Source organism: Micropterus dolomieu, linkage group LG20 (genome assembly GCF_021292245.1).
Source record: "Micropterus dolomieu isolate WLL.071019.BEF.003 ecotype Adirondacks linkage group LG20, ASM2129224v1, whole genome shotgun sequence".
In the NCBI taxonomy this organism is placed as follows: Eukaryota; Metazoa; Chordata; class Actinopteri; order Centrarchiformes; family Centrarchidae; genus Micropterus; species Micropterus dolomieu.
In genome coordinates, this window is record NC_060169.1 from 7,788,128 (window position 1) to 7,812,423 (window position 24,296).

Genomic DNA, 24,296 nt, shown 5'->3' on the forward strand with positions numbered 1-24,296 from the left:
TTTTTGTTGGTCAATGTTTATTCAAACTAAATAAATTCCTGGATTATCACAAAGACAGAAATACAGCAGATTCATTTAATATTGTCTTTGGAGGCACACAGGAAAAGATCATTGCTAACACTGAGTGAATATATATATATTTATGGTCAATAGAAAAGTAAACAAAATCTTCATTTATGAAAACAATCTAAGAAGAGAAACATCAGTAGATAAGTGAATAAGGCTGGAAGAGATACAATAGGTCCTTACAGAAAGTTACAGTTACAGACAACTTTGGCTTCAGTGGATCAATCCCTTGTATAAAAAAAGGAGACAGTAAAATCGCACTTATGAGCACTATTAGTGGCGCTGCTTGTATGTTTTAACACAAAACAAAACCATTTCTTTAATGTCACACTTTAGAGAAGTCTTACCAGGTTAAAATGCTGGCATTGCTGTGTCAAATGACAGTTATGCTGTTGAGCAAGGCACTAACTTGTGCACCTTCTCTCTGGCATATGCTGTGTCTTACCGTTTTTCCTCAATGGAGTCTGGTGGGCCGTAGCGTAGGTTTGATTTGGTCAGAGATGCGACATTTAGTGGCAATGAATGTTGCTTACAACTCGTTTAAAAACACGATCCAACATGTCACTAAGAAGACACATCTGGCAAATAAAGGCTCATAGCGCAAAAGAAAAAGCCCCTCTAGTGTTACAGAAAATAATCATTTACAAAATATGAAAACTAACAGCTCAAAAGTTTAAAAGGCCACAATTGAACAATATTTAAAATGCATGACTGGCTAGTTAGCGTGGAAACAAAATTGCAAAGTTGTAGTTGAAGAGGGCCCCAGAGGTTGGCTTGTTAAACCATGCTGCTGGGAAAGGGAAACTGCTGCAACCAGGATTAACATTTTCTGCAAAGTGCCACCACTGATCTTTACACCACTCTTGGGTGTAGCACCTGGTCGGCAAACATAAATGTACATCGAGGGAATCATCGAGGGAATCAAAGTGGAAAAAAACTACAATATTTTAGTCCCGAGGAGACTGTCTCACACTAATTTACACAATCTGTGTTAAAATTCCCATCAGTTGCTCTCAGAGGCTTTTTCTCACAGCGCTGTGATCTTGAAGATGTTGCTGAGACTGCAATTTGAGTGCCTAATTACTTCAAGATACCTTGTAGTGTTTTTCCACCCTTTGTTTACCAAAATGAGATGCTCAGATGTGCAATTTGATCCCTTGCCAACATTTCCTTCCCCTATGTGCAAGGCAAAGAAAAGAACCTATGGGCTATTTGAGTATGGCATGTGATGATGAAGTTCATCCCCACACTTTTCTTCCTCTGCTTCTCTTAGTACGGCTCTGCCTTTAGACTTCGATATAGGCAGCACGTAAACACCATCCCTATGATCTGGGGATTGGATGGAGGGGAAAGTAAACATAATTTCAGCAAAACTGCAACCTCCATGGATATACATTTATTTAATCTCTGTTCATGTGGAAGCAAATTGTTGAAAAAGTAGCTCACCTGTACACAGGCAATCCCAACTCCCACCGCTCCAATGATCTTCAGATGTTCCAGGATGAATCTCTCTAGTTTGGTGATACAGCCACCCTAAATGAAAAACAAAGAAGTGTGTCTTTATGTTGCATCAGCTGATGTGGGAGTATTGCTGTAGTCTCAGTGCAAACAAACGTTATGTATACGGTTCGGATGTGACAGCTCTTCTTTCTCTGCTTTTCTTACAGCAGACAATCTCAACATTCACATACTGAGACATGACAGAAATACTGATCTAGCCACCCGTACTGAAAAGTCAACTCCACTGCCACCCCCAGCACCCTTCATCCTCTCACCTCCACCTTGTAGATGTTGGATGGGTGGTCCCTGCGGCCGCAGAGGTCAGTGATAGTCTTACAGCAGCTGTCAGGCACCATTCTACTATTTCCTTCTCTGGAGCGAATCCAGACGCTCTCAGCCCAGTCGGATGAACTGTTGCTGCCACAGCACTTGAACTGACAAGAGACAGAGGAAAACACATCATAAGGCAAAGAAGTATATAAAAAAACTGAAATATGAAAGAAGTTGTTCAAAACATAAGATAAAAATTCTGCATTTCACTAAAGCAAAAACGAGCACAACTCAAAATAATTTGCTGAAGGAATAGTTCAACTTTTTAAGGCATAGGCTTATTTGTTTCTTATCAATAGTTCTATGAGAAGATCGACACTACTCTGATAACTGTATGGTAAATATGAAGCTATAGTGAATGGCCAGTTAGCTTAGCATAAAGTCTAGAAACAGTTGGAAACAGTTAGCCTGGCTTTGTCCAAAGGTAACAAAGTATGGTCTTGGGCACAAGCAGTAAACTTCCAGGAGTCTCCATTGGCTGTTGTTTACAAACTTGTGAGCTTCAGAGATGCTGGTAGGTGGATGTTGCTACTTTTGGACAGAGCCAGGCTAGTTATTTCCCCCTGGTTCCAGATGAGCTAAGATGAGCTAAGCGGTTGCTGGCTGTAGCGTCATATGTAACAGAAATGAGAGTGTTAGAAGTCTTCTCATCTAAGTCGCTCTAAGAAAGCGAATAAGGTGTATATCCAAGAATGTGAAAATGCACAGAGCCCAAACAAATGATTGGAAAAGATACAAAATAAAAAGTTTAGAATAAAGAACAAAAAATAAATGTTGACACCTGACAGCACAGCAACTCATACTTAAAAAACTGAGCATAAAAAATGAACCAACTGCTGAACTGCTGCTCAGATTTATCCATTCCTTCATGTGCTGTCAACTGGTATAAGCAAAAGAGAGGGTAAATTACAGCAGAGAGTGCAGACAAGTCCATCATCCTTAGCTGAAGTCAGAGGGACTGGAATCGGATTTGTTTTGACTCGCCCTCATCACCAAAATCTCTAGTCTGATGGGATGATGGGTTACCAAACACTCTCCAATCAACATGTGCGTCCATGTGACTTTTGCATAGAAGGCCCTACTTCACTTCTAATATTATGGTGTGACTGCAAACAACTACCTAAATACATCCAGTTTTTTAGTGTATTTTTGTTCAAAGAAAAACTGAGTGTACTTAAAAGTAAATATGAGTCGTCACTTCAATGTTTGAGTTAAAAAGGGAGAAAGAGGTCAATAACCTTCATCTTGTAAAATTGGTAGTTGTATCCATTGTGTCCCTTACCTCCTGCTGGAGCTTGTTCACAGCACTAGTGATGTGTTCATAGCTGCTCTGTTCATACTTTTGGGTCATGGTCTCCCTCAGGTTCTGCTTCAGCTCCTCATTTAACTGTTCAGACACAAAGAGAGAAGACATATGAACTAGCAGTCACACAAAACACTTTCAGAACAACACAGAGCATGGCCAAGTGATAAACTAGTTGCAATTGTTGACTCTGCTATTGATGAGATTTATAGCACACTGGATTTAACCGCTCTCCTGATGATACATGTCATGGACAGCAGTTGTAACAACAGAGGAGCAGACGAAGACAGGTCGAAGGCAGAGGAAGTCGGTGTTGTTTTTGTTCTCTAGACCAGTGGCAGAAAATGCACACCGGAGGAGCGGGAGGTCTTTGGGGCTCAGTTTCTATGGCAACAAGCCAGCTGGGAAACCACTGTAAATCAAAGCGTGAAGGAGATATCAAGGGAATGAATGATGAAGAGAGGAAGGGAGGATGGAAAGAGATGAGAGACGGGAGGTGAAGAGAAAGAGGAAGAGGAAAGGGGAGGGATGTGGGGAGGGGTTTAGCTTTTCATTTCACCTGTTGACAGTTTGGGAAATGCTGCGTGAGGTGAAGTTAAAACAGCACTTTAAACAATAATAATATATTCAGGGGATGACTGCGAAACCAGGCCAAACCAATATCATTCACCTGCAGAGAAACCTGTCTGAAGTTCTAGTCCAGCGTTGTTGACGTGGAAATATGCACCATCTACAAGTAAGGAAGCTAAAGCATCTGCTTTTTGACAACGGCGTCACCTGAAGGCAATATTTTTCTTTTTCATGGCTGGTGTTTTTAAACAATTTTAAACAATTACACAATTAGTTTTGTTAATGAGCAAGTTTTGTGCTGAATGCTGTAAGAGCATGGAGTTCACATTGTTCAGAGCGTCTTCAGTTCATCACAACTGTCCTTTTCATTACATTAGAGAGGGAAAGACTTTAAATCCCCCCAAAAAGAAACATTTAGCTTCACAGCTAATGGAAACACACCTAATTCGCAGTTCGTTTTCTTTTTTGCGACATTTCAAAAGTCTGCTTAAAATTCGCTTGACATTTAAATGGAAACATGGCTAATGACTGAAATTGTTTGCCTCCTATGGAGAATCTGCAGCTAGCTAAATGTGAATAAACATGTTACAAGCAAGTTCCATGTGGTGTTTTGCATGAAATAAAAAGCAAATGTTCAGTTCTCACAACTAATTTAGCAGAGAGAAAAGAAAAGGAGGAAAACCAGAGGGAGAGAAGGATGGCTTTAGAGATTTAAGCAAAACTTAATTCATACAAGAATCTTTTGAAGCCAGTAAAGAGCTTTAGGAAGCAGGAGAGAGCTACTGAGCTCAGTGACTGCTCATGTTCAGAGAAGTTGTGTATTATGAATGAGGCTGTTATAATGATAGCAGTGCACCTCTAGACTGAGAAAAGTCCTGTTGCTGAGCTACAAGCCACCAGGCTTAAAGACTAGGGTGGGACTGATTCTGGTGGAGAGCAATGTCATGTTAACATTACACGAGAAAAAAAAAAAAGTGTGTACTGGTTGCAGTACTGTCAGTATTATTCTACACAGAGCTGAAATGTGCCGAAGCAGGCAGTCAGTTTTAGTTTATTTTACTATAACTACAGCGCAAGATGAGAAAATAATCACTTGGAAGCAGAACTGTGCACATTTAGTACACATTTTGTATTTCTTCTCTCTTTAGTCATTAACCTGTGTCAGTAGAGCTCTTCACTTTCAAAGCACAGCTCTGTTTGAATTTCTCTCAGTTCAAAATCATAACAAAATGCTCTTAAATGATTCTGACACAGTGCATTCAGCCTTGTTATGTTTACTACTGGAGGCATTTTTCATTCCATTTTGACTAAATGTACCATGAGAAATATGGTCAGTCTGATATTTGTATTTTCTAATGGGCCATCTTATATTTCCTCACTGCAATTTCATTTATCATACTGGTTTAAAATGAGTTAAAATTACAGCACAGTGCATGCCAAGTGGCAACAGAAATATTTCCCTGTGTTTTTTAAGCTTTTGACTAGGTGCTCTGATCTACAGACTGTCTACAGATTCTTCATTCATATGCAGATATCTCTATTTAGAGATCAGTAATCGTAACATCTGTGGCTAACTTTAAATCTCTATCGTCAGTTGAACTTAATATCTAGTTTCCCATATCTGTCAGCAGGTCCTCTGTCATTTCACACATACTACCTAACATTCAAATCCTAGGGTGCATTGTAAAATGTAATTGAAAGGACTTTTTTGGCCCAAGCGGGGATTACCTGCTGGTAGTAGATATAAGCCAGGATGCCTGCCAGGATCTCCAACAGGAAGATACACAGCAACAGGACAAAGTACTGGGGAGGAGGAGAAGAAAATACAGTTAGTGGATGGTAATGTGATGAAGTGACAGGTTGCATAAATATCTGACGTGGGAGCATTTAAAGACATATAGCACTGAAAGAAAGGTAGTTTAAACAAAATAGAAACACATAGTGTTTAAAGTCTGCTCACATTCTGCGGAGCTGCTAATTAGAAACAAAAATATTGGGAAAGTCTGTCTACTGCAGGTTTGTTCAGTCAGTCGATAAAAGAACAACTGAGAACAAACATTGCTCATAAATACATTCTGACTGCCTTGAAATACGAGCAGCAGGTTTCCTGCTGATGGCAGGAGTGTGACACTGTCCCAAATCTATGCTACAAACTAATTCTAAGTAGGTTTGAGTATATAGTTTAACATAGAAAAGTGACATGAAAGTGAAATAAAGTATCCTTAACAGTGTTTCCTCTATATGCATTCAGGAGCAGCGGTGCTGTTTGTCCTGCCCACGCTGCTGAAAAAGATCCTACAGGAAACACTGCTTAAAACAGATGATATGCATGAAAAATGCTTCATTTTATTGTAAATATGTAAGCTACTATCCCAAGATGCTATGCAAAGATGAAATGGTCCCAGCTGCTCACCGCTGGAACAAATTTAAGCTAACACTGGATGGTTGTGAAACAGCTCCAGGAACATCTCAAAACATTTTGCTGTCTCTTTATTAAGTTTCATTAGGAGTCTCAGTACTGACTGTACTGCTTTTCATGCCAAGTTTCATGTCAGCATTAATAAGAAGAGATATTATCAGACTAAAACTGTGACCCACATTCCTTAGGCCTGCTACTATCAGAGAGAAAGTCCACCCGGTAAAGTGGACTTTGGTCTTAGATTTGAAAGTTTAGGCTGATTAAGTCTATGAGTGGCTCTGAGCCTGAATGCTGTGCAGACTCTAAGCTGCATTTTGATGTCGTGTTGATGGTTTCACGACGAACATATAGATACTGAAGAGTTTAACAGAGATTAAAAAATTAAGCCTATGACTGTCAACAAGGTGTGTGATGACTTGATCCAACAGCAATTTAATATCAGATGCTTTTCGATCTGTTATTGGGTGCATTAGAACATCTCACGCTTATCCTATGATTTGATTAAATATTAATTAATAGATATCAATAAATAAACTTTATCGCATGTCTTTAATTATTGTTAATTAAAGACATGCGATAACCTCACATTAAGCACTGCCTCTGCCCCAAATGAAGTGCGCCATACTGGCTAATCTCAGATATACTGTGTATTTATGGCAAGCACATACATTTGCTGACATATAAACATTTTTGTCTGTTTTTATCTATAATTATTCATAATTACATTTCCAGTAAATGAAATTGTATGTTTTCTTCATTTTACTGCTTTTTCATGTTAATAATTTAACTGCAAAATATTCTGTCACAGGAAATGTCTTTATCACAACTTTTGGTAACAATATTTAAAGTATACTCAGCAGAATCAGTATCAGTTCACTATCAGTTAATATGGTTATCAGATGTTTACTTTTTTCCTCCAAAATTGGTATCTATAGCCTTAATTGTTCGAATGTGTCAGGCAAAAAAATGATAGTGATTTTATTTCAGTCTCAACATTCAAAATGACTGAAATTAACACATTTATCTTTTAATAATTTATTTTTAAACACCCATACAAAGTGAGATAACAACTCTTTTAACTGAGCTAATGTCTTGGAAATCTCTGCAGTTGTAGCTGAAAACAAGCACAACTGACTTAGTGGAAGGAGAGTATTTCTGACTCTGCCATTCTTGTGGTTTGTGTCGTTGCCTACGCTTTCCCTTTCACACACAAAAAAGCATGCTTCTCAGACTGATCCCACACGGACAGTGATGTGTACAGGGTGTGACAGAGAACCTGTTATTGGATGCAGAGACTGGCGTGGCTGAATTACTGACTGCAGTGACTCCAGAGGTCTCCTTGTGATCTCAGGCACAGTCTCTCACTGACTCATTTTACGTCTGAGTTGGCATTCTTCTCCCGCGCGACTTAAGGGCACGGTGTAATTACTGCCAAAATGACTCTCAGCAGGTTCATATGCACAAAACCGTTTTTAAAGCTCTGCATTGGCTTCAGACACAACGGCTTCCTGGCTAAACTACAAAATATCTCAACATCTCATGGTAAACTCAGACTCATCTGGCTGGAGTTATAATAACATATTATAACAGTTTCTTTGCTCTTTTGTGTCCCTTCTTTTTCATGCACCTCCACCTGTACATAAAGGATCAACATGTAACTGCAGCGAGGAACATCTGTATGCAGCTCTGTGTCTGACTGTGGTTCTGTTTCAGACTTCATTAGATGTGTACCGCTGCCTTTACTGAGGGAGTAGGTGTTCAGAGTCACACTGAAGGTGACTTTAATCACACTGATATGTTTTTTGAAACAACTTGATGCAAACTCTTTTAAACAGTGTTCAGCAGCTGTTGATTATCAAACTAACTTCAGCCTGGTGTCTGACTGGCAGTGAAGCGTGTTCCCACCCCCCCACAGTGCTCTGTACTTCAGGCAAGGAGCTTTCTATTTATTATGAATAATTCTGCAGATTATTTTCTTGAATAATCAATTAATTAATCGGTCTATAGAACGTCACAAAGTCAAAGGCGTAGACTTCAAATTGTTTAGTCCAAACCCAAATTATTTTCAATATACATACACAAGCAGGAAATCCTTACAGTGGAACAAATCACTTTTGGCATTTTTACTTGAATAATCACAAATTATTATCAAACAATCTATTGATTAATTTTCTGTACATCTACTAATCGATTAATTTCAGCTCTACATCAATTCCTATAAACAGGAGCTGAAGACAAACACATCAGTTAGATTCATTATAGAATAAAAGCAGGAGATGTCAGCTGCAGTTATACGGACGATTTGTAAATCATAAATAAAAGATCTTCGATGAAGATGAAGCATTGGAAGAGTTCTAACAAGTTAAAAATGCAAATGCTTCCAAGATGTAGTGACAAGATGTCATTCCATGAATTAGCTTCTTTTGATGCATGACATAATCAGCAGAGCACACACGCGAGTGCCTGCGCGCGCACACACACACACACACACACACACTTTCATTATGTTCTCCATCTTTGGCAATCTCTTGCGATCCCCCCTCCCTCCTGACAAGTTCATTCCTTCTCTGTGATTCATGGCTGTGATCTCAACTCCTCAAGATGCACCGTGCATTCAAAAAACACACAAAGACAGTGTGCACAGATTTCAAACTAAGCATGAACACTTTGTTGCAGACCACATAACCTAGACCACCTTTTAAAACAAGGATGCACTATTTTCTTCACACACGTATTTACACATTCAAAGACAACAAACACACACACAGTCTGGCTATATTTATGTTATTCAACACCACATTGAAATTAATTTAAATTAGCAGGAATTTGTTTTATTATCCATTTTCAACACAACATTGTATCCAGGACTTTTCATCTAGCTCTTCTGCCCTTGTTGAAACCCAAACCACTGTCCCATACCACTGAATAAATGCTTGCCGTTCATGAGTGATCATAACTAAGTCATGAAAGACTCAGATTCCAGAATAGCCTGACTGCGAGCCAAGCAGCCAGACTGAAATGAACTATGAAGAAGCGATCTCTTTAACCTTTGCTTCTGCTTGCAGCTCTGCCAGCCTGTTGCCTCATAAACATAAAATCCAATAAAAAAACAAATAGTTAGATAAGAAAAATAAAATACAAAGTAAAATGGGGGAGAAAATAGAGAAGCTGAGAGACACAGAAAGACAGACAGTAAGACAGAAAGTGGGCCAAGTGCTCCAGTTTAATATTTGTTGTTCAATAGCCCTGATCGATAATAAAACTGGAGTCATAATTTAATAATTGCCATTTTTCTAATTTTGACACCAAAATCCTTCAAACTATTATCATTCATGTGTCCCTGCCAACTCATTTAAACCCTGTTTTTCACAATACTGTGTAGTATAAATAAAGTCCTAAAACTGAAACGATTACTTGATAGATAGAAAATTAAAAACCCCAGATATTGATGCTTTTCTATTTTTATATAAATTTACAATTAATACTAATACTTTCTGGTTTGGACTGTTGGTCTGACAAAACAAGCAACTGAACACGTCACCTTGGGCTCGGGGAAATTAATTTTTTTTTGACATTTCACAGACTAAATGATTAATCAATTAAATGAGCAGCCATACTCCACATAAAAAGCAAGAGTAAATATATTTAATCTTTAATGTTAATGCAGATAAATCTTTTTTTTGATAAAATGGGAGAGACACAGAGGGAGAGACAGACACACAAAGAGAGAGACGAGCATAGAGAAAAGACAAAAAGAGAAGATAAAGACAGAAAAGAAACAGATAAAGGGAGAGAAATATGTGGAGAAAGAGAGAGAGAATGAAACAGAACTAAAGAGAAAAGGCAGAGAGGAGTAATATGTCCAGTCAAACTGCATGAAGTCAGTTTCTCCACAGGTGGATCCAGCCTCCGTTAGGACTGCTTTCCATTTGGCTCAGTCATTTGGAAGGAAAAAGTTTCTCCCTCCTCCCCCACGAGCCATTACACTGTTATGTCGCTTTTTTCCAACAAAACAATGAAGCTGTGTGTTTGCAGACACACCGCACCCTCTTCCCGTGGGACAGTTTTTCCTCTTTTTCTCTTAATCTTACTGACCTCCCTCATACTTTGCAAAAACATTACTAACAACCTTAAAGAAAGCCTGATATGGCCTTCCCTTTAATCAAAAGGCAACTGCAGCAAGATGATTTAAGCCTTACAGCTGCAGTATCCTGGTGATGCTATGACTGGATCAGCTTTTTTGTGGTAAGAACTTTAACTGACCTTTAGATTACAGGACAGCGTAGCCAATCACTGTTGCTCTTGTGTACTCTCAACAGGTACCAGGCACTCTCCACATACAGGAAAACAATTACTTTACCTCTCTCCTCACCACCACTTCGCCCTTACGTTCGCCCTCTTTAACAATCTCGATAGCATCTGTCCTTGCCGACAAGTTCATTTCTTTCCTTTGATTCATCGCCCTAATCTCAACTCTTCAGGATGCACCAAGCATTTCAAAACTACACACAGGATTACAGGTGGTGCACACGTCTCGATTTACGCACAACTGCAGAGTTATAAATCAAATAATTTGGACATAGTAGGGACTTCATTTATTGTGTGCATATCTATAGACTTTTCAATTATGTTTTAAAGCCTAAAAACAACCAAATAAAACCTCCCCACAATGGCTGCCCTCGGAACCTGCTGTCAACACTGAAATCTCAAGGGTTGAATATTCCTTCAATATTCAATGTGGACAAAAGCAACAGACAATTCTTTAAAAAAAATCTATCAAACACAAAATAAATCAATTACGTTGCTATCTTTGAAGATTTCCACTCATCCGAGAAGTAGGATATCTACTTTTGAGTCAAATGAAACTGGTTGTGTCATTTTACTTTTAGAAAAGAATTTAAAAAGATTATTAAAAACATTTTAAGAATTAAACATCATTTCCACTGCCCCTTGTCTGAGTATTTCTATATTTTCTTACTAATGTTTCAATTTTCACAGATATAAATACGGCTATTAGTACTGGTGTCCCAAACTTACATGGATGCAATCACAAGTATGTCTTTTTTTGTTAGATGTTTCAGTTGTTGCATAACTTAAATGAAAATTACAAATAAAAAAACAAAAACAAAAAAAGCATTGTTATGTGAAAAGGTAATTAGTTACATGTGCCATAACTTGTAGATGCTATCCTTGCCCTCTACTTGCTACTTCATGAATGCTACATATAAATATACCTGGAGGGAACTGGCTCTAATATCTGTGCGGAGTTCTTGACTCATCTCCAGTGAAAAGTGGATAATGCCAAAGATGACGCATGTTCCTGCAAAGCTTATACGACACAAACATTTGCGCTGTGCCCACAGCGGTGTGCGTGCATAAATTCACCATGTTGAAATGTGTGGAGGGCCTGAGCAGTGTGTGAATAGTACAGTGTTTCTGTGTGTTTGTATTTTGAGCAGGTTCTAGTGCCACGCAGGTGTCTCTGTTGGCAAAAACATGGCGCTGTGTAGAGAGTGTGCCAAATCAAATATGGGCACACACACCCCTCTGTATGAAGTTTGGTTTTGTTTGAAGTGAATACAAATCAATGATGACACCCTGGCCTTGGTTGTTTCTCAGCACATGTGTGGCACCAGAATGTCCTTCTAACTAACTATTACATCTGAAAGTTGTTTACGGTGTCCACATTTACTTTTTGGCTTATTCTAGCAGCGTCTCTATGAGTATGTCATTTACATCTACAATGGATGTTCATTTGGAAATCTTTTGTGGCTTCACAGCTGCTTAGTATCAACACATGTAAAAAATGTTTTTGTTTCTTTCAACAATGCACAAGTTAGCCATCTGGCTGGAAACCGGACAGGAGGTTTGTCAGTCTACACGTTACTGCTTCATCTTGAACAAAACCACAGGCCGCAAGTACAATAGGAAGCCTGTGTGATAGAGAACAATCATGTATTTTCCTTTGGTTTGCACCTTGAGCAGGTGGTGGCCAGCAGGAACAGTTTGAGAAAAGCACATTCCCACTTGTAAATATTTGCCACTGTATTATATTATACTATATTTTGTTTCCAGTTTAACTTGGTATTTGGTGTTTTTAAATGCCTTATTAATATAAGGATATTAGCAGTATGATGTCTTGAATGTTGTCCTCCCTGTCTGCTCATCATGGCAAGTTCCTGGCCATATTTGTTGTAATGGAAAAAAAATAAATTCAAAAACTAAAGACAGGCATTCATTTTAAAAGAGATAAGAAAAACCTTTATTTGTCCCACAGTGGGGAAATTGCAGTTTGCAACAGCAAAGACAAGAGCAGAGATAGATGGTTGGGCTTGATATATCTTCTTTTTTATCTTATGAGAAATATGTGCAGAATTTGAGTTGATTTCCAAATCACTGACAAACCATTTCTTGCTCTCCCCATTTTTGGTGTTTTTTCCCCTTCACGTCTCCAAGGGCATTTAGAGAAACTACTGATCATGAAAATAAAGTTGTGATGATGGGGGTGGAGGTAGGAAAAGGAAAGAAAATCACTAACTGGTTGTGTGTGCATATATAGAAAATACTTACAATCCTACTGTTTGGTTATGCTTTGTTTAGGTACGGTATGAGTGATTTCTGTCTCATACACGTTAATATTTTGTGCACATAAGTGTGCTGTGTGCAGCTTCTATTATCCCTTTACCGTGACATGATCTCTTACCACTCGAAGTAGCCTCCTCTGCTCCTTGAAGGTGGCACAGCAGCCCAGCACGCCTGTTACCATGACAATGGCTCCCGCCAGGACCAGTATGTAGGCGGAGGCAGCGTAGGTCTTGGAGGAGAGAAGGCTTATGTAGTCGCTCTTCTTAACCAAGGTCCAAACACCCACCGCCATCACAACACCTCCTGCCAACTGGGAGAAGAGCACATGATAAGAGTCCGATCTAGCAACACTGAGACAAAAAACTGAGAGTGACAAAAAGGTTTAAATTATTTATCACCAAAGTCAGCTTCAGAAGGAGCCTGAAATTAATGTCTGTCAATGTGAACAACCCAGCCCTGCCACACAAAATAATCTTATCAAATCAGTTTATGCTGCAAGATATTTGTGATCTGCTCAGGTCAAGTAATCCAGGGATGTCACTGCTGCTGTGACAGGTTTGATAAAAATATAAACTTAGTTACTGCCAATCGATAATTAATCTGCAACAATTTTGATAACTGATTAATTGTTTCAGTTATTTTTCATGCAAAAAAAATGCCAAACATTCTTTGTTTTCCGCTTTGCTGCTTTTCCTTGTCATACGACAGAAGATTTTATATCTTGAGACAGTTGGTCGGACAAAACAAGCAAATTGAAGACATCAGTGTGGGCTTTGAGACATTGTGAATAGCATTTTCTTACAGTTTTTTCCAAACTTAAAATAAAAAAAAAACACCTTAGTATAATCTGTAGTTTGTGTTGGTAATGCAGGTGTCTGGGTGTTGGTTTGTTGTTGGTCTGATCAATGAATTTCCAAAAGGACTAATAAATATCTATCTATCTATGATTAATCGAGAAAATAACTTCAGATTAATCAATAAATAAAATAATCTAAATATCTAAACTCTTTTTCTCACGATTTTTGGTTGGGAAATATGCATTTTACGAGGATTTGAGACGCAGGACTTAAACTCTACAGAGCAATCATACGGTTTAAAGTCTGAGGAATTAAGAGCTTCACTTGAGTGCTTAAGACCACAGGACAGACCATCTGTAATCACATACCAGCAATAACATCAGTGCTTCAATCCAGCATATAAATGTCATAGTCCGACATCTCCAGCATTATCTAAGTTAACAGTTAAAGAGGATATGAGGAAAATTAAATTAATAAAGACAGCACAATGAAGAGTCAGCAGATGGTGCAGCACTGCAACAGAAATCTGTCATCATGCCAAAGCCATCAATCTAACAGCCTGCCTAATTTAGATTTAATTTAAAAGGGAAGATAATGGCTACAGAAGCTCGACATTGAGTCAGACTGTACCACACCCAGAGACAGTGTGGCAGGAAAACACACAGAACAACAGTGTTGAGGTAAATATTTCAACCTTGTTTACTGACTATTGCTATTTTAAAGAGTAACCAAGTGCTTTACTAATTACTCAACAGGAGCAACAATTGGCAACATTACCTTCTGTTGCAATACTGTACACATTCATTATTTAGCCAATTCATAGAAGCAGTTCAGAACACAACCTGATAACTCAGATGTCCACACATGCCGAATAACTCAATGTTTTTTCTCATGACACCTAAATCAATAGCTATATGTTGTAAAGGGCAATCTTGTGAGCTAGTCAACTCTTATTGATGAAAGTTTCAGGAAACTCAGGATGTCTTTAGCAGCAAGATTTATTGAAGCTCGGGCCTGGGAGACTGGCAGAAGCAGTACAGAGTAACAACACAATGAAATGCCAAACCAAATCTGGCAGGGAGTATTTATCCTTCCTAGACCTACAGAGATTCACTAAGTGTCCAAATATGGTTATTCTTCACCCATCTTTACACGTGTGGAGATTCTATTGGTTCAAAACAAGACGCTATGCTTACCAAAGTTAACCTAAGTCACATGTGTCATTAAAGTCACATGCAACACTTTCTAAAGAGAGACAGTCAGTATGTCTCTAATGAAACAAAATAAAGATATACTGACCTTGGGTTACCTAGGAAATCCACCACAGAATTTGGTCTTATCAAGGCAGCTGCTTTAGACAGTCAACCCAACAGACCAACAGTTAAGAGTCTGACTTATTGTTTGAGAGTCACAGGCTGTCAACTAAATGATCCTCCTGTGACTATCATTTTACACAACATATAAAAGTGACAATATTTAACTTTTTTTGTCACAATAAATTGTTTTTCCTTTACACTACAGATGTAAAATAGTCTTTGGGCTATCTCTGGCATATTTACAAAAGCTAAGATGTCCATATGCACTCTCCCTTTTAAATAAATTTGAAAAAAGTACACAAAGCTTCTTATAAGTTTCCTACCCACAGAGTGATCACAGCCCTGACAATAACAGAATTAAGAAGCAGAATGTGGTTCAGTCTTTGCAGTAATTACTCCTTGTGGTGAACATGATGCTTGATGTATCTGCTGTTAAAACTCAAATGAACCACAGGAATTAGTTAATCTTTTTTCCAAGAATAATTGAAAGCTGCAGAGAGGGACTTTGGCGACCTCCAGTGGCTGCAAGAAGAACAAACTGGAGCTGGAACAAAAAGTCTAAAGTCAGTGCATTTGCGTATTCATAGAGACCTACAGGTTTATTTTGTGTATATATCTGATTACTGAAATAAATTAAAGGCATGTACATTCAATGTCACGTGTTTGCTGGAAGACACTATTTTCGTCAGTGCCTTCATGCACTAATGCATTTTATTTTCATCAGTGTCAGTGCAAGTTATTACTGGTGCCACAATAAAATCCAATATTAAGCTGCCACAGTAAACACTTAGTTTAAATGGCACTTCACTGTTAACTCAAAGTCATCCCCTTGGCCTTCAAGATTACAAGATGTGTTTAATGTTCACTAGCACAGCAAATACATTATGTATTTGAAGGTCTGATAGCCATTTTAAGGTCAAACCTATCTAAAATGTTTCATATATGCCAACATTGAAAATGAATCAATCTATAATCTTAAAAGAGGAACATGTCATAACCTGTTTCAAATGAAAACACCTAAACTAAATTTTACAGTCCCAAAGTCAACATGAACAAATTGACTGTACCTTTAAATACTTCAGCAGGTCTACTAATATTATTTATCAAATGACCAGAAGTTTCCTCTGAATTTAATAAACACACACTTTTACTCAATTTGGGGTTGAATCCTCCTCAAAAGAAACCCACAGCACATCAATAGAAAACACAACATTATGACCACATGTTACTCCTGAGGTAAATGGACGGCTGCCATTCAGAAAAATATTTTAGTGTTGCAGTGTGTTCATGTTGTTTTCTGAAGCTCAGTCCAGAAATACTTCATACTTGCAACAGCTGTGATGCATGTAGTTAAACTAAGTATTTGAAAAATAAAACTAATTTATAGGGGTGTGACGATTCATTCAATAGACAATATTGAAATCAATGACGAAATATATGACTGGAAAAACAGTCTTTTCTTCGACTGAATGTCACAAAATGCAAAACAATGCCGTTGCATTTTGAAATCTTGCTTATATATTGTTTGCGTCTTGTCTATCATTGTGTTGCCGTTTCCACCAGGTAACCAAAAGGCTGCCACACACCTCACCCTCACACTCAGTCATGCTGAAATCACGAGAAAGCTTTTCACCTCGACAAGAGATCTCGTCATGTTTTAATATTGAGAGATCTCGTCACACCCGTACTAATTTAGTCAAAAGATTTGGTCTTGGAATATCCATATGGTTGTGAACTCTGGCATCTGGCAGTGAAAATAAATAGTTTGACTGTTAATTTAAGAAAGATCTGTTTCTTTGGCAAATATGATTATCACATATGGGGCAGAGCTGTAAGTGCGATTTCACACTGAGAACGAGTGAGACAGATACCCTTCTTTCGCTGACAGAGAGGCTACTGCACTGATGTTTGACACTTATTCTACACAACACATCCAAATTATGAAATCAGTTATTTGCAGTCCGTTCCTCCTGGAACACCACATGTTCTTGACACTGGAAAGTTTTGTGAAATTAGGCTGTAAATGCATCTTTTGTCTGTAAAAGAATTTGGCTGATTCCATCAACTGGAGAAGCAGCCAGCATTTATCTGATGTCTGAATAAAAAGGCTTTGTTGAAGGAGTTTTTCAGCTAATTCTTTCTATTTATGTCATGTAAAAAGCAAATTATTCATATCAATAGGATAGCATAGTATGTGACTGTGTATTACTGTCCTTTTGTTGTGAAAACACTGTATATTATAGCTTTTATTTGTTGAAACTTGAAATGATGGATGTGTTTTGAAATTGTTTCTAATTCAATCAATATCACAACTTGGGCTTTTTAGGGCTCTGAGAAATGATCAAGAGTTAGACCGATTTGTTTTCATTGGATTTAACTCAGTGTCAGGGCTCAAGTGTGAACCATTCACATGAATGAAATATGACTGATTGTGTGTTCATTATTTTAAACCAATTAAATAAGGGGCTTATTATTTCAAAAACATTTTCATTGGTTTATAAATAAGGGCCTTGTTCTTCCCTGTACCAATGTCAATGGTTGAAAGCTTAAAGGAAAATTCTGTTTTATTGCCAAAACAATCTGGGAAGACAACAAAATAACTATGATGAAGTATTAGCAGTCAGACTATCAGACAGGTTGTAAACAAGAATTAAACACAGTTTTTGTAAACTATTTTGCTTGATTATCTAAACCACTTCATTTAGAGGTAAAACTTGAAGCCAGTGCAGCCGAACTGTTTCAGGAAATCTGTGTGAGCGCGAAACTACAGCAACTACAGAAGGTCATATTTGAACCAGGTATGTTAACTGTGATGCTTGCTTACAATGGAGAGTTTGGTAAATTATTTTACCGTTGGACCTTTACTTTCTCTTCAAAGTACAGAAAGTTTGGCTAACCTAGGGGTTTGTTTAAAAACTTGGACTGCCTGTGTTTCTTGCTTCTTTTTGTGTTCCAAAATTTCAGCAATTATCTTGGTAAGAGAAAAAATTTATTATAACTAATAAATATGATGGCCAAACAAACAGACAAAATAGATTGTATTATAAAAAGTATATAAATATCCAGACCATTTATGTCTACATTTTTTTAAAAGTTGTGCAGGCTCAAGAATGGCAGAATGGAAACTTACCCAAAAGAGAAAGTTGAAAGTAAACAGGAGGTATTTCAGGCAGACTGTTCCACACTTTTCCTTTTTCTCTTCATGGACCCCCATGCTGCAAAACACCACAGATTTTAGGTCAGATATGACGATATCAAACAGTGGAAGTCATTTTTAGTTCCTTATAAACAGTCAATACACTAAACTTGTGACCAAGAACAAAAATCTTGAGCTTTCACATGAGGAAAAGTGCTGGTAAAAAAATAAATATGACAAACATGACTCTTCCGGTACTTTGTTTGTTCAGCATATAAAATCTTCTTTCTGTCAGCATTAGGTTTAAAATTTATTTGATCCTAGTAGTGCCAATATGATGCCCAGGTTTTGGTGTCAGTACAGAAATGAACATTTCTTGTAATACCTTTGATAAGATTTTAAATAGTTTTCTAAACAGAATCCTTCTTTTGTTCAACACAAGGAGTCAAAAGTATTGACTAAACACAACCAGCTACATTTTCCATTCAGTGTCTATGTACAGATAAACTACGAACTACAGATGAAAGTAAACACCACGGATTTAAGAGATAAGAGGGTTTTCTTAAAGTTACTAGTTGGTTTAAGGCTGTCACTGCTGATTAATCTGCTGATTATTTTCTCAATTAATCCGACTATTAAAAAAAACAAACAAAAAACTGCATTCACAATTTCTCAGAGGCCAACTATGATTTCTTCAATTTGCTTTATTTGTCCGGCCAACAATCTAAAACAAAAATATATTCACTTTGCTGTTATATATGACAATGGTAAGCAGCAAAACCTCAAATGAGAGAAGCTGAAACCAGATAATATTCAGCATTTTTGCACTAAAAAAATAACAAAATAATTAATCAACTACCAAAGCGGTTGCAGATTAATTTTCTGTTTATCAACTAATCGTTGCAGCTCTGAATTAAATGAAGCCCCAATGACTTTATGGCCATATAAAACAACTCTTGACACAAATAATCCAGAACATAGTCAATTCATTATTTACAACCCATTATGTACCGTGTGCCTAGTTAGCTCAGTGATTAGTGTACAGGACTCCCATTTGTGGGGTTGTGTGTTCAGTCCCAGCATGCTACTGGTATTTTTTTCTACTTTTTCAACAAATTGATTATGAAGAGGTCGTATCATATCTAGCACAATTAAGCATGTGCCTCCCGGCGATTGGTCCACATCAACCTATAGAGCTTATTTTTATTTCCCCAGTATCTATGGGCAGAGGAAATTCCTGGTTTTCTCATTCAGGGGAATCCGATCTCACGTTTGCTGAGGGCTTTTTCAGAAGTGTGTCAAGCACGTCAGAGACTCTTTTGAATTTCCTTCAGAACTTTTCAAAGCAAAATCTCTCAATTAAACAGGACATAAAGTACTGCTGCAAAAACGATCCTGCGCTTTTATTTTGTAGGTGCAATCACTTAAAAGGATGAGGAAGTGATTATGTGAGTAACTTTTGCTGTTATTCTGAGATATGTTCCAGTACCAGCCACTACCTTTATTTTTTTTTTTTGCCGCTATCAAAGTAATCTGGCCACAGGCCAGATATTATTGCTGGCGGACCAGCTTTGGCCCGCGGGCCGCCTATTGCCAACCACTGGCATAGAGGACACAGAATGAGCTTGAAATAAAAGCCAACATTCCTTCCACTGTGAGGTGCCTTTAACAAATGAGATGTTACAGGGCTAATGCAGAGCATGGGGGAGTAAGCATCAGATCAGCAGTGTAGGCAGAATCAGTGAGCTGAGTTATTACATGTGTATCCAGAGAGATCCATGACTAAGCACTGAGTAGGAGCTGAGAGGTGGCCAAAGGCTGGAAATTATAACTAGTGCCAACATTCAACGCTTCTAGAAGCAAAATCTTCTTCTTTTAACAGCAAGTTTGCATTTTCAGAAGGTTTTATAAATCAAGTGAATGACAGCTTAAGTTAAAAACAATTACTTGTACTTACACCTAGTTAAAATGTCACTCAGTTAAAAAAAATATATACAGGAATGAAAACCGACTGAAGCTTATGCCAACAATCTCTGTATTTAAACTGCAGTAAATGACACTGTATTAAAAATTGGCAGTGTTTTAACCATAACAATGCAAGATTTATGGAATCCATCACTGAACAACACTTGCTACTCGCTGCCTTCATGTAACCTTTCTTCCCCAAGTCTCACGTCCTATTTATTTTTTACCTCACAATTTTCTTGGCTCACTTGCCAGTCAAGCCCAGACTCGCCTTCCTCCGACTGCCTGCTCCCAAACCCCCACATACACTGCTGTCAATTTAGATGGGAGCACTGCATGAATGGGTGAGTGTGTCTGGGCCTCTGTCTGTTGGCCATCTGTTCTGGTGGGTCCTCTTAGCATGATCTTGTTAATTAAATTCAAACAAGACTTAACTGACAGCTCCTTAATTTACTTTTCAGAGCTGGATAGGAAACACAGTTGAGTAAAGAAAGGTGGTTAACTGTTTAAGTTTTCTTTTAAGAAGGAGAGGGCGAGGTTCTCCAGAAGAAATCCCTTCTGCATGGATGCAATTATGAATCTTATTTGATTTAGTTTATTACAGATCGTGATGTCTTTACTCAAGGGTACATTAAACAAGATGTTAAATAAAGCCAAGAAGTCTGACACACTCATCTCAGATTGCATTTAGTGAGCTAATGGCTGTCTCATCGACCCTGGAGATTAAAGTGCTGAAATACTGGAACAGGTCCCGAAAAGTTTTTAGAATCTGCATAAGCAAACTCACTTATTTACATGTTATAGACTTCCACATTAGTGAAGGTAGATGAAGGTAGATGAGGTGTTTTCGGGCACGTTTGAACAAAAAAAACCAAACCAAGCCAAGTTTTAGGCTACTATATTATCAAACATACCTTTAAACAAAACTACAAGTTGTTATTGTTAGTTTTACAAGTTATTATGTGATCATCAAAGGGTAATAACTTTGATATTCTTTTCTCTGTGAACCAGTAACTACAATATCAACTACTGTGCAATGCCATACCTTAGATTTATCAATACTTCAATAAAGAAGAAACAAATGTTGCACTTTGCAATAAATTCTTTTCAGGGTTTCCCCAAGGAAATTGTTTAGTTTGATGGTAGGTGGTGAGCCACAGAGATCCAGATTCAAATCTCCTTCTTATCAATTTAGTTAGTAGGAAAAGGCCTAAACAAAAGTCACATTAATAAATGAACAACATTTTCTGTGTGAAATAGTTATTCTCTTTTTCTTTAAAAGGTCGTTGTCGTTTTTTTTTACAACATTACTGGTGGTTGGCCTTTATTTCAGGCGAGGTGACCCACCTCTGCTGTAAAATCCTACTTTTGTTAGTCCAGACAAGTCATCTGATCAGGATGTGAGTAAATTATGTGCTGCCAGTCTGAACACAACCCTTCATCTGGCATGATTAACCAAGTTCTGATGCAGGTGAGTCACGTCTGAAGTCATATGCATCACACCTTTGACCTCTCTCTGACTGGATAAACACCAGTGGCATAGAAACAAGGTTGTTTGATTGGCTGTAATGTAAAAACTATGCTAAAATATAATACAATTTGGTAATTATTAGCGAGGGTGTTACCTAGCTACAAGGGAAAGTTATGCTAGCTAAACATTTCCATTAACGTTATAAATCACAGCGACCCGTTTTTCAACAAATAAAAAAAACATTGTAAAGTAACACCTAGGGTTTGAGTTCACAATAACCATCCACACAGTGTAACCACATCTTGTATACATTTACAGGACTAGCCATCCAGATAAAAATCACAGTTTTCTATTTCTTCGATGATTTACCACTAACGTTACAGCGCATCTCTTCGCTGTAAGCTAACGCTAAAGTTGTCTTCGTGTGCCCTCTCTGTGCTGCCGCTGAGACAACTATGGAGAAAACGACCTATTTTATCAAAACCACCTACTTTTAGAGAGGACGATAACATGATTAAAACTTATATGGCAACCGAACCTTCATAGAAAGCTATAAAATGAGTCGGCTGTATCGCAGAAGACGACAATGCTGCCGCAGTATGAGCTAACACAGATAACTCAAAGAGCACTTCCTGCTTTCACTCACCTGCCGTTTGTTTTATCTTCTGTCGATATAAAGCGATGAAATGTGTTTAAAAATCCTACTGGTCGTCTGTTTTCATTCCACTTTCCCTGGATAAAGGCCTCTCCGATAGCCAAGTGTAGCTGGAGGCTACAAAATCAAACTGCCGAGGCCACGTACTGACTGAGTGAGGCTGAGCTGACTCCACCCCGGGCCACCTTGCTCCTTTCTTGGGTTTTTTATCTCTGTCCTGGGGCAATGCTTATGTGATGCTAGCAGATAAGGATGTTTTATGTGTATATTTAGAATATTTAAATCCAACAGTTTACATTAATACTTATTGGCAATCCAGTAGTTGAATACGTAGATTTACTCGAGGACTGTACTTAAATACAATTTACAGGTAATTTTCTTGAGTATTTCCATTTTATGCTATTTTATAATTTCACTTTTTACTCCACTACTACAATAATTTGACACATTTAGTTAATAGCTTCAGATCATCAATACAAAATGTATTAAACAAAATTATTGTGTGGTGTATAATTTTAGATTAGGCCATCCAGCAGTATATAAAGTAGTTTTTGTGCTGCATTCACGTGCTCCCAGCTTGGTCCCATCTGCAGAGTTGTGGAGTCTGACTGTGGTGTGTTCATGTGCTTTTAAGTCGGAATGTTGAAACAATATGGACGTTACGACAAAGGTGTGCTGAACTGTCATTGTCATCCAAGTATACCAAACAGTTTGAAGCTTTGATCATTTGTCCCAGAGCTGTTGTAAAATAAAATGAATGGTTTAAATAAAAATGGTTTAAATAAAATGTTGGTTGTACTGCAAATACTGCTAATAAATAAGTTTTCTAATGGACAGCAAACTAACAGTTATACCACATGAATGTACAGTTAGTCCCATATTTACCAGCTGCAACATTAAAGTGATGATTACACACTAATGCATCAATTATTATAATGAAATTATATAATATATATTATTTTGACAGGGGTTATTCTGCAGGATGAGTAGTTTCACTTCTTGTACTTTTGATAAGTGTATTTTGATGCTAAATAGTTATTTGCTAGCTTAACTAATAAATGATAAATGTATCTGAAAATTTGCAAAACATCCCCAGAGCAGGATATTATTGATTTAAGACACATTGTTGTTTGGCTCAACCAACTAATTAGAAATATATTCTCTCACTTGTTATCATTCACACCTAGCAGTCCAGGTAGTTTTTGTTTTATTTGTCCATGTTTTGAGATACCTGAGAGGACAAGAGAGGAGAGGACATTGTGGTACTGCTAGTTTTATATCTGAGTGCTTCGTCCACCTCTAGGATAATCGGATCAAGAGTACTTTGACATCAGAACATTTACAGGTTTTTTATTTAGTCCCTAACATTTTCAAAAGGTTGAGAAATGGATCATCCCTCTTTTATGGTTGCTGCTGGAATAGGCTTTTTCATTTTGGTTAATACTCAGTTTTCCCCCGAGGAAGCAAACAGAAGACTCAACAATGGGCTTATAATTGTTATATAGACTTAAAGGAGAACAGTTATGGTCCATTGTAATCTCTATATTGCAGATGACTGGTCAGAATTGTACTTTGAGAAATTAATGCAGAGCCAGTGGTTAGGACATTGCAGAATCCTGTGATTTTTCTGTCATAGGCAGTAGTATAGTAGTTTATATTTCATTATTCTTATTACTTGTGGTGTGACTTTACCCCTCTAAAATGTCACTCTTTATTTAACATTATTTGTTGTGTGTAAAAATCTTTGTAACACTGGATTTGTAAAATGCTATACAAATAATCGTTATTATATTAATGAATTATACATATGTCCAGGCAGAGAGCTCCAACTGCATAACCAAACGCTGTCCTTTAGGCTTTCATAAATCAATTTGACACAAGTTTGAAATCAATGAAAGTGGATTGTATGTACAATATTCTGCATATCATTGATAATAAATTAATTTACGTCAGCAAGTGAAGTTGCAAAAGCAGCACCCAGCAACACATTTAATCATAGAGTGGAAATGGTAGACTACTTTCTTAAAAGAGAAGAATTTCTTAAAATTCTTAAAACTGATTATTATTCCAATAAAGGTACATATGTAACATTCAACAATTTAAAAGTGTTATATGTACTAAAGTATCAAAAGTTAGATTCATGCTGGTTCCAGAACCCTTAATAGCTGTCCAAATGTAATGTT

The 24,296-nt window shown here is 37.5% G+C and overlaps 2 protein-coding genes across 2 annotated transcripts in view; one reads left to right on the top strand and one right to left on the bottom strand.

Moving 5' to 3' along the window:
- Positions 1–22,299, bottom strand: LOC123958669 (CD151 antigen-like). The gene is made up of 8 exons (XM_046032186.1): positions 22,105–22,299; positions 18,017–18,101; positions 12,892–13,083; positions 5,498–5,572; positions 3,179–3,283; positions 1,842–2,000; positions 1,513–1,599; positions 1–1,395 (listed from the first exon to the last, which is right to left on the bottom strand). Exons 2-8 carry the CDS (start codon positions 18,098–18,100, stop codon positions 1,336–1,338), a joined length of 762 nt encoding a protein of 253 aa, XP_045888142.1. The 5' UTR covers position 18,101; positions 22,105–22,299; the 3' UTR covers positions 1–1,335.
- Positions 21,433–24,296, top strand: part of LOC123958670 (transmembrane protein 138-like) — a 10,513-nt gene continuing 7,649 nt past the window's right edge. Inside the window, exon 1 of the mRNA XM_046032187.1 lies at positions 21,433–21,458. The gene's annotated coding sequence lies outside the window, so the exon portion shown is untranslated. The remainder of the gene's footprint in view (positions 21,459–24,296) is intronic.